Consider the following 17376-nt stretch of genomic DNA (forward strand, 5'->3'; position numbering starts at 1 on the left):
CACCCAAGCCTTACTAGCACGATATGACAGGGCACACTACGAACAGTTAGAGGATCTCTTACAACATCTGCCAGAACAGTATAAAACCCAGGCAAATGACCTTATCCAGGAGGGAAAGCTTATTTCAAATGCGTCAATTAAATGTGCGCTTGACGCCGCAGACACCGCCTCTAGAGCAATTAACACCAGTGTGCTCCTTAGATGACATGCCTGGCTACGCATTTCAGGCTTTAAGCCAGAGGTACAAACTACCATACTTAGTCAGCCATTCAACCAGGAACAGATATTTGGGCCAGCAGTAGACACTGCCCTTGAAAAAATGAAAAAGGACACCGAGACTGCTAAGTCCATGGGAGCATTACAGTCTCCACAACCACGTGGCTCCTTTCGGCGCTCCTTCTACAGATGAGCCTCCGAAAATATGGGCGCAGACACCTCATCTAAATTCAAAGCCACTACACAAACATCCCCCAGTAGAGGATATTTTAGAGGCGGATACAGAGGAAACAACAACAAGGAACGAGGTCGAGGTAATAACAACACTCGCACCTCCCCTGCCACAAAACAGTAACTTTCCTCCGCTCCCCCCAGAACATTCCACTCCAGTCGGGGGCAGACTAACACAGTTCCTACCTGTCTGGAACTCCATCACAACAGACAAGTGGGTAAGACAAATTATCCAGTATGATTACTGCCTGGAACTCACAACTACGCCCCTACATATACTACCCAACAGCGCTCAATGTCACCAGACCATCTTACGCTCCTCAAACAAGAGGTTCTCTCATTGCTCCAAAAACACGCAATAGAGCCAGTTAGAACATCAGGGGACAGGGGTATACTCACTCTACTTCCTAATCCCCAAGAAGGACGGGACTCTAAGACCAATACTCGACCTCAGACCCCTAAATCTGTATATACACTCAGATCATTTCCATATGATCACTCTTCAACAAGTGCTCCCACTGCTGCAACAAGGCAATTTCCTCGCCACACTAGATCTCAAGGACGCCTACTTCCACATTCCCATACATCCTGCTCACAGGAAGTATCTAAGGTTTGTGGTGGACGGACAACACTACCAGTTCACAGTCCTTCCATTTGGGGTAACAACCGCGCCCAGAGTATTCACATAATGTCTGGCAGTAGTAGCAGCACATCTCAGAAGACAACAAATTCATGTCTTCCCGTATCTAGACGACTAGCTAATAAAAGCCAAGTCATTCAACAAATGTGTTCTACACACTCACCAAACCATCCAAATTGTACACAACTTGGGGTTCACAATCAACTATCCCAGGTCTCATCTCCAACCCTCTCATATACACCAGTATCTAGGAGCCACCATAAACACCTCCACAGCCCTAGCATATCCCAGCCCAGCCAGGATAGCCAATATACAAGCTCTTATCACGAAATTTCAAATCCAACACTCTCCTCCAGCAAGAGTGTTCATGCAACTCATAGGCATGATGGCGTCATGCATCTTCATTGTGCCTTATGCAAGACTTCAAATGCAAGAATGTCTAGCACGTCAGTGGAACCAGGCTCACGGACAACTCACAGATCTGGTGTTGGTGGACAGCCGCACACTTCGCTCTCTAAAATGGTGGAACATAACAAACCTGTCCAAAGGGCGGCTGTTCCTAGAGCCTCTTCCACAGATAGTGCTCACAACAGACGCATCACTCACAGGATGGGGAGTTCATCTCCTCGGACACACCACTCAGGGCAAATGGACCACTCAACAGAAAGTGCTCCATATCAATTACCTGGAACTGCTAGCAGTATTCCTAGCACTAAAATCATTCCAACTACATCTCCAGAACAAAACTGTTCTCATCCGGACAGACAACATGACAGCCATGTATTACATACAAAAACTAGGAGGCACACATTCTATGCAGCTGTCCCAGCTTGCACAGAACATTTGGAGATGGGCCATTCCTCAGAACATATACCTACTTACAGAACACCTTCCAGGGGTTCACAATCAAATTGCCGATCTGTTAAATCGACAAACACAACAGATCCACGAATGGGAACTACATCTCCAAGTCCTACTGCCCTTTTTCAAACAATGGGGCCAACCAGACATAGATCTGTTCGCCACACACGAAAATGCAAAATGCCCAACCTTCGCTGCCAGGTTTCCCCACCCGGAGTCAAAGGGCAACGCGATATGGATGAACTGGTCAGGCAGATTGGCGTTCGCTTTTCCGCCTCTCCCACTCATTCCATTAGTGGTACGCAAGCTCAGGCAGCAGTCTATCAAACTGATCCTAGTAGCTCCCACATGGGCACGCCAGCCGTGGTTCACAACACTACTGGAACTCTCTCTAGTTCCACACCAAAAACTGCATCTCTCCCCGTCCTTAATAACCCAGAACCATGTAGAGATCAGACACCCAGATCCAGGTCAACTGAATCTGGTGATCTGGCTCCTGAAGTCCTAGCGTTTGGTTACCTTAACCGGCCACCAGACTGCATGAACATTATAAAAGAAGCCAGAAGACCTACCACTAGAGCTTGCTATGCTGCAAAATGGAAAAGATTTGCCATTTACTGCACTAACAATGATATACACCCACTGGATGCATCCATCCAGAACATCATTTGCTACTTACTACACTTGCAAAGATGTAATTAAGCATACTCATCCATACGTCTCCACCTAGCAGCATTAGCAGCCTACTTACAAAATCGACAGCACTTGTAACTCTTTAGAGTCCCTGTGATCAAAGCCTTCATGAAAGGACTTAAAAGAATTATTCCTCCCAGATTACCAACCTCTCCGGTGTGGAATCTAAACATTGTTCTTACTAGGCTCATGGGACCCCCATTTGAACCTCTGCATAAATGCGAACTAAAGTTCCTCACATGGAAAGTAGCTTTCCTTATCGCTATGACATCCCTCAGAATGGTAAGTGAAATCCAGGCTTTAACCATACAAGAACCATTCTTACAATTACACCGTAACACACCGGTTCTTAGGACAAATCCGAAATTCCTTCCAAAAGTCATATCTCCTTTTCATCTTAACCAATCAGTAGAGTTACCAGTGTTCTTCCCAAACCCAGACTCCATAGCTGAAAGAGCTCTTCATACCTTAGATGTTAAAAGAGCCCTTCTTTACTACATTGACAGAACCAAATAATTCCGCAAAACAAAACAATTATTTGTAGCTTTCTCTCCAACACATAAGGGCAACCCCATTTCCAAATCTGGGATAGCTAGGTGGATAGTTAAATGTATCCAAATATGCGACCACAAAGCTAAACGCACACTAACAGTTCCCCCTAGAGCACATTCCACACGCAAAATAGGGGCTTCCATGGCATTCTTAGGAAACGTTCCCTTAGAAGACATTTGTAAGGCAGCCACATGGTCTACAACACACACCTTTACTAAACACTATTCTGTTGACGTGCAAGCAAAGCAACAAGATTCTGTGGGACAAGCTGTCCTTAAAACTTTATTTCAAACTGCTGCAACCGATACAGGTGACCACCGCTAGGGGAGATACTGCTATATAGTCTATCCTAGTGTGTGATCTGCAGCTCATATGCCTCGAACGGAATATGCTACTTACCAGTATGCATCTGTTCTTGGCATGTAGAACTGCAGATCCGCACACGCCCACCCACCTCCCCGGGACCTGTATCTGTTCCAGCATTGTCTTACTTAGACATCACACATGGACATCTCTCTCTCTTCTACATACTCCATAATTTCCCATCATGGCGAAAAACAATCTAACGATGGAATTGATGCCCATGCGCACTGTCGTCCAAGGGAGGAGTCACCTATCTTGTGACCACGAAGACTTCTTCCAAAGACAACAACAACCTGCAAGCATCCGAGCCCAACACCAGATGGTGATCTACTATCCTAGTGTGTGGATCTGCAGCTCTACATGCCCAGAACAGATGCATACTGGTAAGTAGCATATTCCTTTAAGCTCAAGTAACATCACCTGGGCTAACCGTGACAGTGCAAACAATCATGATTCGAGAGGGTTTGAGCGCTGCAACTGTGGGCAGTCCTTGCTTTAGAAAGATGAAAGCGTTATGACTATTGCACCCTCGGTAGGGGACTGCTTTCACACATGGTCACAGGTGCAGCTCCCGCAGGTTCACCTAGCTTTTCAGCCCCCTGAGGTCAATCATAAGTCAAGAGTCAACAGATATCTGTTATTCAGAGCCAATATACCTTACAAGTTACGGCGCGCTCAAATATGCGTCATGTTTGGCACTTACATACAGGTTTCTTAGGCAAAAGCCACAGGTTCATGCTTCAATGGGATAGTCAGAGATCTGAAGGGCCAGTTTCAGCAGCATGTGTACCATAAATTGGTCAAAACAATAACTCTGGTACTGCAAAGGCAAATAGTAGTCCCCCTACCCACCTCATGTTCACCCAGACTCTGAATAAAAGGAGTACAATTTACTTTCAACAGTCCTGGGCAAACAAATGTAACACAGCCAGCTGATATCATTGAGTGTTTCAGGGGTGGAGGGGTTGTACCTCCAGGAAACAGGCTCCCTGCTCAGGAGCAGGGAGAAGCAAATTCTGGGGCAGGTTAACTTAATTCAAAGGTGTATCTGTGGGTTTAATGCATATATATCTCTGGGCTTATGGGTGGGTAGAGCCATTCTCACTCCGAGGTATGTCCATGTTAAATTTTGTGATTATGACTGTTCTCATGATCAATACGTTTTTTTGTATCTTTCCTAGGTGAAGAGACATAAGTTAGGTACTTCATTGCTTACAACGTAGCACATTAGGGCGGCGGTGTATAAGTTCAAGTGGCAACTGGGAGATTTCCATCATTAGTGCCAGCAGCTGCTCACATGGTTAGTAGTAAGCAGCCTGGGAAGTCTGGGGGCGAAAACATCACAGATGAACTGAACAGGCAAAATTCCTGTAAGAAAGGAGGGTTTCACGGCAAGTGTGAGAAGGTGGGTTGGTATATGCCGCCCACTATTTAAAGTGGGCACCTTGTACCAGGTGGTGTGGTGAGCAAAAGAATTATGGATTTAACCCAGATCCTTGTGACTGGGGTGAATGTTTGCATTGTCCAGCATTCGGTCCATCAATTGTTTCTTTTGCATTTATCCCAAGTGGGAAGGGTATGCCCAGACGTGGGTCCCGTGCTCACTACACCACTGGATTCAAGCTAGCCTGGCTGATGAAGGTTGATGCCCTAAAACCGGTCCCAGGATGCTTGTTTCAGGTCCAGGGAGGACCTGGCTTGGCAGTTCGGACTGGACTGTTCCCACAGAGAACAGGGTCAAGACCGATTTGCATATGGCTGGGTCCAAACTGGGGTGGTGTGGTGAGCAAAAGAGTGATGCATTTAACCCAGATCATTGTAACTGGGGGTGAATGTCTGCATTGTCCAGCATTACGTCCATCAATTGTTTCTTTTGCATATGTCCCCCTAAGTGGGAAGGGTATGCCCAGACGTGGGTCCCGTGCTCACTACACCACTGGATTCAAGCTAGCCTGGCTGACCACCTCTGGGGCAGTTCCTCCACAAGAGGTAGGATCAGTTCCCTGAGGAAGCTGACCCTTACCTATAGACTGGGGGGGAGAAGACTTTTCTTCACTCCCTTTGCTCTCTGGTGGAGTAGAGTGGGCCATTCTTTCAGTCTCCACTTCTCCAAAATTTCCCTGGGGTTGGACTGAGGCCCTAAAGGGGAGGGGCAGGACAGAGGGGTGGCTACACCCATTTTCTTTGTCCAGTTTCGCGCCAGAGCAGGAGCAAATGGCTACTGGAACTGGTTTGAGCTGGACTATGTACAGGGACACCAAATGTGCCCCCAGTGCAGACTTCTGTCACTCTAAGAGTGCACCCTCCAAGCCCCAGTACACTTAAGCCTGTCTGGGAGGTGGTTACACCTCCGTGTGACAGAATGCCTATTGTCATGCCTTCCTCTGCACGAGCTTGGCTCAGCAGCAGGAGAGCAGAATCGTGTCTGTGGCTAGCAGCATCCATTTTTTGCTGCCCAGGTCGAGAAAGCTGGTACCGGGCATACTGGTGACCCACATATGTCCCTTCACTAGGGTGGAATCATACCTCCCCCACCAGTTACTGACAGGGAGGTATGATTCCAAACACAACATGTTTCTAAGCAGCCGTTTTAAAGTTAGCATTTACTGCGATGTTATAATGCACTGAAACATATATGTCTGGCTGCATCACAGACATTCCCGGAGAATGGGTTCCGAAGGCTGCAGAGGTGCTCTGTTCATGCAGGGGCACCCTCTCACATAAAACCCAGCACCCTGCCTTCAGGATTGTTAAGGCCTGCCATAGGGGTGACTGATAGGTTTATATGCGCAGGGATATGGAGTAGATATAGTGAACCTATATCTAAGGAAGGGGTGCATGCACCACCTTACACAGGCTGCTGTAGCAGACCTGTGGTGTCATGTTGAATGGTCTCCCAGGGATGGCATAATACATGCTGCAGCCCCAGAGAGGCCTCTGGGGTACCTATGCCCTGGGTACATAGTATACCATATACTAGGGACTGATAAGGATACCCCAGTATCCAATCGGGAGTGTACCTAAAGTACATGCAATCAGTTTAGAGGAGAAAGCAGCTAGGCTGGGGTCCTGGATAGCTGGATCCCAGAAAGTCTAAGTCTAAGTCGAAAACAGTGAAACATCAGCAAAAAGTGGGGGTAACTATAAGAAGCAGATCCTACTCTCCTACAAAAATCATATGAAATCTGAAGGGCTCGGTGAATTAGGCATTGTCTTTTTAGTGCTACATCTCAAGGTTTCCCCGATAGGGCTGGGAAAAACCTGCAGAGGTAGATGTGAATTGTCCAGCCAAAAGGACTGGTAACCATGTCAGAAGTAAATAGGAATTGTCCGGGTCTGGAGAGTCCCTTGAAATTTCTCGCAGGAGGGTAAACAGCACCATGTGCAAAATTCATGGAATAGAGGGGTTCCTGGCTTTAACAGACTCAGCTCTTGCATGCAAAGACCAGAGGATGTTTTGATGTAGAAGGGGGTCCATTTGTCTAGTATGGGCATGGACCTGTTTTGTTGGACCTGGGTGATGCCCTAGAATCAGCAGGGTGTAAGTCAGAATGCCTGCCTTGGTGGAGGGCCCTGGGTATGATGGGTGCCACAACAGACCTGTGTCGGAGATACAGGGCAAGCCAGAGGCTGAATGGTACATAGGGGTACCCTCTTCAGGACCCGAAGATGGGCGCAAATGCCAAATAGCCCCAGGAAGTCCTTACGGCAGGACCCTGGAGGAACAACGGCACCCCGTTAGTCCTTCAGGTGGTTGTAAACCTGAGCAACCGGGGGCTTGTCTGGATACGCTTCGCCCCTTCAAGGGGCATGAATAAATGGGTGGACTGGTGGTCCACAGGATGTAAGGGGTAATCCCCTAAAATGGTTAGCACCGATTGGTTATGCCACGGTGCAATTTGGCTCATCAGGTGGGTAGGCAGCATAGGGGCTGCCTGCCCTTGGATCGCCTGTAAGTTGACCCACCATGTTGGCATATTTCTTATGCAAAATAAACCCGCAGCAATGCTTTCTCCAACAACCAATGTGTCTTGTGTGTTCTTTATTATGGTACTGCTGTGTTTGCAGGTTGGGTGTGTTGCCGATATTGGCACTATGAGGCTGCCCGCGGACCACGCAGGGGGCCCCCATAAAAGGGCAGCCACCTTAGTGCCACCTGAGGGCACAAACACGACAGGGGTAGTGTTTGGACCCCCCGGGGGTCCGGCGCTACTGCGTCATTTTTGGCGCACCAGCGGGCGGGGGGGGGGGGGTAGGTATATCTACTTCCCCTGCCCAGCTGGCGATCCTTGTTATGCAGAGGCATCACACCGTCTCCCTCCCTACCGCTTACCCGGCGTGTCGGCTGGAAGGATGGCCAGGGTAGGAAGGCTGTTAACTTATTTTGTGTTGCAGGCGGAGTTACGAGGCGATCTAGAGGCTGAATGGTACATAGGGTTACCCTCTTCAGAACCAGAGGAAGGGCACAAATGCCAAATAGCCCCAGGAAGTCGTTACAGCAGGACCCTGGAGGAAAGACGGCGCCCGGCTAGTCCTTCGGGCGGTTGTAAACCTGAGCAACCGGGGGCTTGCCTGGATATGCTCCACCCCCTCAAGGGGCGTGAGTAAATGGGTGGACTGGTGGTCCACAGGATGCAAGGGTTAATCCCCCATAATGGTTAGCACCGTTTGGGTATGCCAGGGTGCAATTTGGTTCATCAGGTGGGCAGGCTATGCTGCCTGCCCTTGGATCGCCTATAAGTTGACCAAATCATGTTGGCATATTTCTTATGCAGAATAAACCTGCAGCAATGTTTTCTCCAACAACCAATGTGTCTTGTGTGTTCTTTATTATGGTATTGCTGTGTTTGCGGGTTGGGTGTGTTGCCGATATTGGCACTAAGCACATCTAAAGGCTGCCTGGGCGCCCGGACATGCTTTAACTAATAGAATAAGGAATTTGTCCGTTTATTCGAAACCGATAAAAAAGGTTACAATAGGTACATTTAGATCCTCACTATAACATAACATTTGAAAGCACTGTAAACATTTAAAAAAATCTTTTTGCGACAACCTATTTATACAGTGTATAATATATATTTGTTATACTAATGACAAATGTTCAAAGTGTTTTCTTTACTGGCTTAGACCTCTCAGCAGTATAAATGCACGTCACTATTTCCCCAGTGCACCGACTAGGATTCAAATCATTGACCGTTCTGAGGCATCTGAAGTAATCGCATTAGCCAAGCAAGCTTTCCTACCCCAAAAATACAATACCCCACAGATAAATTAAAGTTGCGTTTATTTTTCCTTTAAGGTGTCTGAATTGTATTTTATATGCAGTTAACTATTTGTGAAAGGCCAACAAAATAGTTAATATTGGTTTATTTTTTTGCCACGTATCTGACTCCGCCCCCCACACTCAATGACCCCGCCCTCGCTCACAGTTCCTATTCTTTTCTTCTTTATGCCCGTCGACGCTGGTTATTTGGCATGTACAGGCTTGAGAGTCTAAGGTTTTCCTAACATTTCCGAGTCTCAGGGTCAGACCCCAAGATATGGATAGTTACCACACAGGTGTAAAATAGGAACTGGCCGTCCAGCCCCGGCAGCTAACAAACAACACAAGCTAAATAAAGTGAAATGTAGTAGAAAAGGAGACTGATGCCCGAAGCCACTGCAGGGGAGCACAGGTGAGAACACTAACCTGCTAAGCTCTTCGTTGTACTTCTGGAAAACTTCCCCCAAGAACATATTATTTATTTTACACCTTACCCAGGGCTTTGAGTGGACCGGGTCTTGCCGGTGCTCAGCACTGGCAGTTCTGAAAAGCAGGTGCCTCAAAGGGTCTCTATCGGGCTCTCCTTTTTTGCCCTCACCCTCGAGGTGGAAAAAAATATTTTCAATATTATATGCAACAAAGCGATAGTTGTTGCTTATTGTGTATCTTATGCAACTAAGAGCCATTGCCAACAGCCCTACCTTGTTGTAGGTAATCTTACTTTTTGTATTAAATATCTGGATTCAATCACAGAAGTAGCAAAATGCCAGTCAGGCGGCACACTATGCTAAACACAGATTTTTAGTAAAGGCGTTTTAAGCCACGGCCTTAACTGCATTGGCCACGCCCTTTGAGAGACCCCCACACACTGTTTTTTATACCTCTTAAAGCCCTCACCTTACCCCAAGAACATATTATTGAATAAACTCGTGTATAATCAAACCCATGCATCTTAAAATCCACGTTTTCCTTTCTATCACTGCGTGGCTGCAAGTGCATACTGGTACATACCTATATTTTTCTCTGTTACTTCCTTCTGTATTGTGTTAGCCACCAGCCCTTTGAATTTTGAGATGGTTGTTTTTTTGAAATTTTCTAGATTGGCGTCCACGTCAATGGTATAGTGTTGGCCAGCCAGCCCCAGAAGAAAGACTTGATATAAACCGTCACCCATTTTGCAGATTACCGTCGAGCTTTCCATCTTCCTCGCTCTCTTTCAACGGAAAAATAAATGATGTTTGTTCCATGAACTGCAGATCTGTGAAGTGTCCTTTCACTTTCCTTTGTACTGGGACTTCAAGGTGGTTCACGTGACATTCTGAAATGATTAATCTCTCCTTGAAGCCTGTTTGAATTTGCTCTGCTGCTTTATTGGTTTCTAGTGTGAATCGAAGGCTTCCTTCCGTCTCATAAAACTATAAGTGAATGACAGACATTTTTCTTTTCCAAAGTCCACGGAGACCCTGACTTCTTATGCACAATCAGCAGTGAGGGTGTTCTATACATTCTTATGCCTGCAGAATTTTTGCTACAAATCACTCCTCTGCCCTTGCACTTGCATGAGGGCTTGCACTCACATTTAGCATGGGCAAAGTGGGAAACTGCCCAGTACCTCGTCCCCCACCCCACCCCCCCCCCCCCGCCAACCGTCAAAGAAGCGCCCGGTAAAGTGAATGGGGCAGTCGAAATTCCTGCTCTAATACCATTGTACCATCTCCGTCTTTATTTTTAGTCAGGTTACTCAATGCTTTAGTGAGAAGGTACAACTCACTCGCTCACTTGACCGGTTCTGGTGTTATATGCTGACTGCTAATTAAATAACCTTTCATTTCCTTGGTGTTAGCTTCTAGTCTTTGCGGCATTCTGGCTATCGACAACCCATTCAGAAGTTTAGTTAGTAATTACATGATGGTAGACTTTCTCTAACTCTTCATTTAGAAGGGTGTTTGTTAGCCATCTTCCTTCGGAAGTGGGTGGCATTGTCTGTGGCTGCTTTAGGGGGAGCAAATGGCTCTCCCCATCGCAGTTAGAATGTGTTGCAGAAGGTGAGGGTTCCCAATGTCTGGGTTAAGAGTGTAAAGGAGATCACAAAACATTTCCAGCCTTCTTCCTGACAGTTCTCTTTATTGGTGCCCTGAAGCTGCCATCTGAATAACTTGGCCATATACAAAGAAAGAAATACGTAGAACGAATATTTTTGGGAATATTGGTTTAAAATTATGATCCCAACAATCTCATAATTGTTGGAGAGGGCTTTCAAATACAGCCATATGAATGTGTTTTTTACTGGTTTTAGATATGCTAACCATCCCCTGTTTAACATTGTGCATAGTTGTTAGACCTGGCACCATTGGCGTGGGTCACCCTTCCATTTTTATCTGTGCCGCAATGTATTTTTGTGCTGGTGTTAGCTGCTCAGGGCCCTGTGACACTGCCATCCAGTGCCACAGGGCAAGTGCTCCCGAGGGGAAAATTTATTATGTGAATTGACTTCCATGTTTGGGTTATTTGGTTTACTATCAGTCCCTAGTAGAGTGCACCAGGGGTGCCAAGGGCTTGTATATCCAAATGCTGCTAGTGGGCTTGCAGCACTGGTTGTGCCACCCACAGAAGCAGCCTGGTAAAATGTGCCTAAGGTCTGCCATTGCAGAACCTGCATGCAGTCTGGTACTGTCATCCTGACTGGGCAAGTGTCCCCACTTGCCAGTCCCTAAACCTTCCCTTACCTTCATATTAGTCACCCCTATGGTAGGCCCTAAGGCAGGGTGCATTGTAAGGATAAGGTAGGACATGCCCTGAAGTGTGTGGCATGTCCTAATAGTGAATTACAGCCATTTTTGTTTTTCACTATTGTAAGGCTACCTGCTCTCCATAGCCCAGAATGGGCTGCTAGATTATAACACTCTATAATCCTAGCAGGCTCAGGAAGCATGGTAGAAATTCGTGTTTAGTATGCCTGAACTCAGAATAATAAAATACATCTTTTAGCAAAGGTTATTTTAATATCCTGGGTTTGCAAATGCTACTTTTAGAAAGTTAGCCTTTGCGTGCCTAACCATCTCAGTCCGCCTCTGGAGGGGAGGGCTATCTTCTTTGTGTGTAGCTTGAGTGACAGGGCTGGGAAGTTCCAGGAGACAGGCTGGGGCTGCCAGGTGGTGAATAGAGAGATTACACCAGGATGGGTGGGAGGAGTGCACCTTGACTCTGAATAGGGCAGTGCTCTGCCTCCACAATGCTGGCTCCATCCCCTGGGGAGCGTCTGATGTCTCTGCCCTGCCTGCTGAAAGAAGAAGCCAGAGTCCCAACAACAAAGTGCTCCTCACTGAAAAGAACTGGACTGGGATTTTGCAAAGGCCCCCCTGGCCTGTAAAGACAAAAGAAACTTGGTATAAATGTAGGAGCCCTGCTCCTAAGAAATCAGATCCTGATTGAACCACGAAGAAACTCTGCCTGACTAGAAGGACCTGGAAGAAGCTGAAGGAGGAGTAACTTTCCCTGACCTGGGGGATTGGCCTGCAGTTGGTGCCTTGCTGAGAAAGGAGAGGAAATGACTGAAAGAGACTTTGCACTTTGTTTTTCAACTGTCTCCAATGGCTTGGAAGAAGAGCTTGCCCCCTGAACTGAGTCCCAGGACCATTGGACTCATCTGCCTTCCAAAATTGAGTTGCCTGGCCGATTTGTGCTTGTTTCCCGCTGGATTTGGCCCCAGTACGCCTCGTACCCCATCCGCCGCGAAGCAGTGTCTTTGCCGCCCGGCACCGTGCGTCTACGCTGATCCAAAAGCGTTAGTACGCGCCGTATCCCTCCCGGCCGCATTGCACCTAACCTTCCCCGCCGATTCGAGACGTACAACACTGGTTGCCGAACCCTGTACGCCGGACCCAAGCTCCATCGTCCCGCAGGTACGGTCCGTACGCTGCTAATGTACTGCACCGTGCCGTACTCAGAGCCGAGAAGCCACAGTACGCTGATCCTCCCCGTACGCTGTACGGCGCCGAGAAGTGTCGCCGCCTATCCGCACCTTAGGTACGGCTCGAATGCCGAACGCCACGGACTCTGCAAGCTGATCCGGGCCTTCCGCACGTATCCCTGAAGGTCCCGTACCAACGCCGCGTACTGACGCCGCGACCCGACCAGCATCTGAATACGCTGCCGAACTACGACCCGGACCCATCAACTTGTCCCGCACTGTTCGTCGCGGACCCCACGAACTTAAGGTACTTTGTTCTGTTCGCACCGCAGCATGCGCGTCACGGACCCCGGAGTCCGCACCGATTGTTTGACTCGTACTTTCCTTGTTTTTAATGCGGACGAGTCGCACACCCAGGTACGAACCGTACAAAGCCTGAAAAGAAGCAGAATTGACTAAAAGAAGCCTATTTTTGTATTTTAAGCCTTTTTACAAGAACATTGAACTTTAACCCCTTGTGTGCCACGCCCTTTCCCCGCCCTGTGCCGGCTGTTACATTAGCGGGCGGGGTTTATGACGAGCTGGACTCGTCATGGGCACAGCGCAACCGCGGCCCATGACGAGTCCAGCTCGTCATGGGCACACAAGGGGTTAAAATAATACTGTGGTCATTTTATTCGTTATTCTGGTCTTGTGCTAAGCCTTACATAAAGAGAACTATTTTTGATATAACCTTGACTGGTGTCCATTTGTGGTGTGTCATTGTATTACTGTATGTGTTCACAAATGCTTAACCTATGACGCCCTGAGAATAGTCTTGACTGCTTGCGCCACACTACCTAAAGGGTGAGCAGGGGTTATTTGAAAGGGTGATCCCCTTACTCTGACTTAGAATTGAGAGTCCCTGCTTGTCGCAGGTGCATACCTGTGCCAACTAGAGATTCCCAGTTCTAACAATAGTCTTTCAAAAAGCTGTTGCTGTCTGGTAATAATGAGTGAAGTGCAGGGGGCAAAGGTTTTCCTTTGCCTTCCTGAGCTCATTCACATAACAGAACAGCTTCTCCATCAGTCATAGGCAAGTGTAACAAGATGTTCCAAGGTTGATACATGTAAACTACTACAACTTGGTGTCTATACCTGCCCATTGTGATGAAAAGTGGGCATGGATCCGACTAGTTCCTTCCCTTGAGTTTGTGGGATGTCCATGCCTCATGTTTTTTAGGTCTCGCCTGACCCAGCGCATGCGCTGGTCTGGCGAGACTTTTAGTAAGGGCTCAAAAAAATGCTACCTGGCCAGCCTACAGGTTGCGTGCATGTGCGCGGGCGCGCGCTTACGAGCAGAGGCGCCATATGGCTTTCCTCGTCATGCTCATTAAGTGCGCGCGCGCGCACACACACAACTCCCGGGCCCGGGCTTGTTTTAATTTTCTTTTCTTAGGAAAGAGTTTTGTACAAACTATAGGGGTCTTTCATTCAACTTTCTTGCAAAAGACGTCAAATTAACCTCTTCTGAGAGGACCGAACTCTGTCATTTGCCGAATTTAAACATATTTATAATAGCTTTGAAGCAATATAGCTTTGACTCACAATCGGCTCACGCTTCTCTGAAACCCTTTCGCACTTTTGTCTGTTTTCATGCTTCCTGGCTCGCGCAAAGACTCGGTGTGCCTCTGGCTTAGACGCCCACCCTTAAGTTTCACCCCTTCTCCCCGTGGGGTGCAGGGGTCCTTCCTGCTACTGCGGTGGGACGACCCCACCTCCCCCCTCATGCCAGCTCCTTTTTGCTTTCACTTTTGCCGTCGTTTTTTTTTTAACGGCGCGCGCACCCTTGCTTTCACGTTTGCCCTCTTTTTAGGTCTCGCCTGACCCAGCGCATGTGCTGATCTGGCGAGCAGAGGAGCCATATGGCTTTCCTCGTCATGCTCATTAAGCGCCGCGCACATGCACGCAAGCTGTAGGCCGGCCATGGTAGCATTTTGATCGCTATCGCGATCACTTTCAACTTTTACGCTACAATTTGAAGCTTTCACTTGTAGTTTGCTGTCACAGTTTCCTTTTGTCATTGAAAGGTTCTTTTATTCGTTTTCATTGGGTACATTTTAGTTTTAACTTCTCTGCTATTCTTTCCTACGTCGCAGTGCGAAATGTTTAAGCAAATAAACTCTTAATCGTCATCCACTCAATCTGTGGTGAGATGGGGAAGCCAGGGGGCATGAAAGCTCAAATGCCTGGCACTGCCCACACCATCAACAGTAAACACTGACAAAAACCTGTGGTTTAAATCCTACACACCCCTGAAAGATGAGCCTTGGGGCAGAACTGTTTGTTGAGCTGGGGACCACCCATGCCCTTAGGGGGAGGATACTCGGGTCCTGGCGCTCCAGTGTTCTTAATGATCTAAATTGGCACACGGTGTGATCTTGGGCAGATAGGATTACCGTCCGCACTGAGTCACTCGATAGTTGTTAGCGGCTCAGAGGTGTGGGCCTTGCTTGTGGGAAGTGTTATGTAAATGACCATTGTTGTGCGCGTGACTGCCTCTGCACTCTAGCCGGGCCCTGCAGTGGTGTTTGCTTGAATCTCGTGACGTCACACTTACTTGGCAGCTCTCCCTGAGCAGAGGATTCTGGGAGCGGGACCATGCCCTACCCTGTTAACATATAACCTGGCAGATATGGTATCTGATGCTGTGGTGAACTTTTACTCCCTGAGCTTGGGTGGAGGAGTGAGGGCGTGTGTGCGCGTACGCTCTCAAAGTCATATGATGTTTTTCTACTATGGTTAACTTCAGTAAAATATGCTCTTGAGCAGTATACCCCTTGGTACTTCCTCAGTTCTGCCAGTGACATGTAAGGGCTGATGAATGAAAGCTGTGTGTGCATTAAGAACATTTAACCCATGAATCATACCATGAAATGACATTTTCAGCTTGATGTGTATGCTCTGAATTGCCTGTGCAATCTGAGCTTAGACCTATAGATCCCTGCTATTCCACTCTGCTACCCTTGGTAAGATCTACTCTAATAATGTCATATTTTTATGGGATTACCATCCGAATATTCGATCATGCATCTTTATCTGGCCTGTGCGTTACCATGATTGTTTAGTTTTTGGTCTCTTTTAAGACTCTGAAATGTATTATCCTGACATCTCATTGACTGAATGTTGGCGATCTCACGTTTTAGCTATGTACTGTCATGCCGTAAATTAACATTATTGTTGTCTTCAAGGTATTTGGCTTTTCTCCTCTGTTGGTCTAATGCCTTCAAGCTTCGATAGCATCAGTCCCATTAGTCTTTTGGGCTCCACGGGGTCTGGAAGGTGTTCATCCCAAGACTACCTGGTGACATTAAACAATATGTTCATGAGCTGTAGATTGCTTCCCGATATTATCTATTTTCTCAACCCAAGATCATGCTCCCTTTTTCTGAATCCTTTAGGTCCATATTGTCGCTCTTACTTGGATTGTCTGTCTTAAGATGTAGATCATTCTTCTTTCTTCATTTGTTTCTCTGATTTTCAGTAATGTCCCAAATGCTCACTCATCACTCTCATCTGAATTTTCATCTGTATGTTCTCTTTCTGGGTACTTTACAACTGCTGTGTTCCCTTCCATTGTCTCTGCTCTCTCCGCTTCTACCGTTATTGGCATCACATACATCATGGGTTCCCTAAACTCTCCTCTCACCAAGGGCCAAAATTTGGTTTCAACTTTAGCTACCCGTGCCAAGATAGTAATGCCCAGAGCTATTTTTCAGTTTTGAGCTAAGGCACTAATTTCAGGTTCAGAGTATGTTTCTCGGGCATTCTTGTTTGCACATTGCTACCTGTTGAAAATGTTCCTTGCGGTGCAGAGTCCTGTGCTCCCAGGCCCTCTGCAGCAGGACAAGTCTAAGCAAGCGCAGTGCAGACTCCTTTATGGTCCAACACGTTGTGATGATTGAGCAGCGTACTGCTTGCTGCCTCAGTCTGCTGGGCAGTGAAGTCCCATGTCCTGCAAATAAGCAGGGACTCCCGTCCTCACCACTATGTCCCAAGAAAGTTTTTTAATATTCTCCATCTTACTCTAGAGACATGAACGTTCAGCTCACCTTCTACGACTTTTGGTATTGTCACTTGTTATTATGGTCTCAGGAAATAGAAGAAGAGTTAAGCATTTCAGAAACTTTGACAGAAAAAGGTTTTTAGTGTTCACAGGAAACAGAAAAAAGCATTGGCATAGCCAATAGGTCTCGCTTTTGGGACCTTATAAGTGTTTAGCCATGCAACAGTTCCATAACTAAATACTTATAAGGTCCCAAAAGCGAGACCTATTGGCTATGCCTATGCTTGTTTTCCTATTGCCCTTGCACATGTGAGCATGTGGCCCCCCCCCCACCCTTTCAGTTGCCAGTGGTAGGGTGCGTTTGCCACAGTTTCTCCACAGTAGTGGGCATGTAAATAGCAGTTTATGGGGCTGATTTAGAGTTTGGCATACAGGTTACTCCATAACAAACGTTACGGATATCCTGTCTCCTGTATTACAAGTGCATTCTATCCTATGGCAGACAGTATATACATCACATTTGTGACGGAGTAACCCGTCCACCAAACTCTAAATCAGAGCCAAAGTGCTGTTTATCTGGGACCATCACCCTTTCTCCTACA

At 47.2% G+C, this 17376-nt stretch overlaps 1 protein-coding gene across 1 annotated transcript in view; it reads right to left on the reverse strand.

Annotated features, from left to right (window-relative positions):
- Positions 1–10088, reverse strand: part of LOC146785436 (uncharacterized) — a 153561-nt gene extending 143473 nt beyond the window's left edge. Inside the window, exon 1 of the mRNA XM_085634490.1 lies at positions 9831–10088. Within this exon, the coding sequence (XP_085490616.1) occupies positions 9831–10020 (190 nt within the window). The 5' untranslated portion in view covers positions 10021–10088. The remainder of the gene's footprint in view (positions 1–9830) is intronic.
- Positions 10089–17376: the final 7288 nt, after the last annotated feature.

This window comes from Triturus cristatus, chromosome 11, assembly GCF_964204655.1.
Source record: "Triturus cristatus chromosome 11, aTriCri1.1, whole genome shotgun sequence".
NCBI classification, from domain to species: Eukaryota; Metazoa; Chordata; class Amphibia; order Caudata; family Salamandridae; genus Triturus; species Triturus cristatus.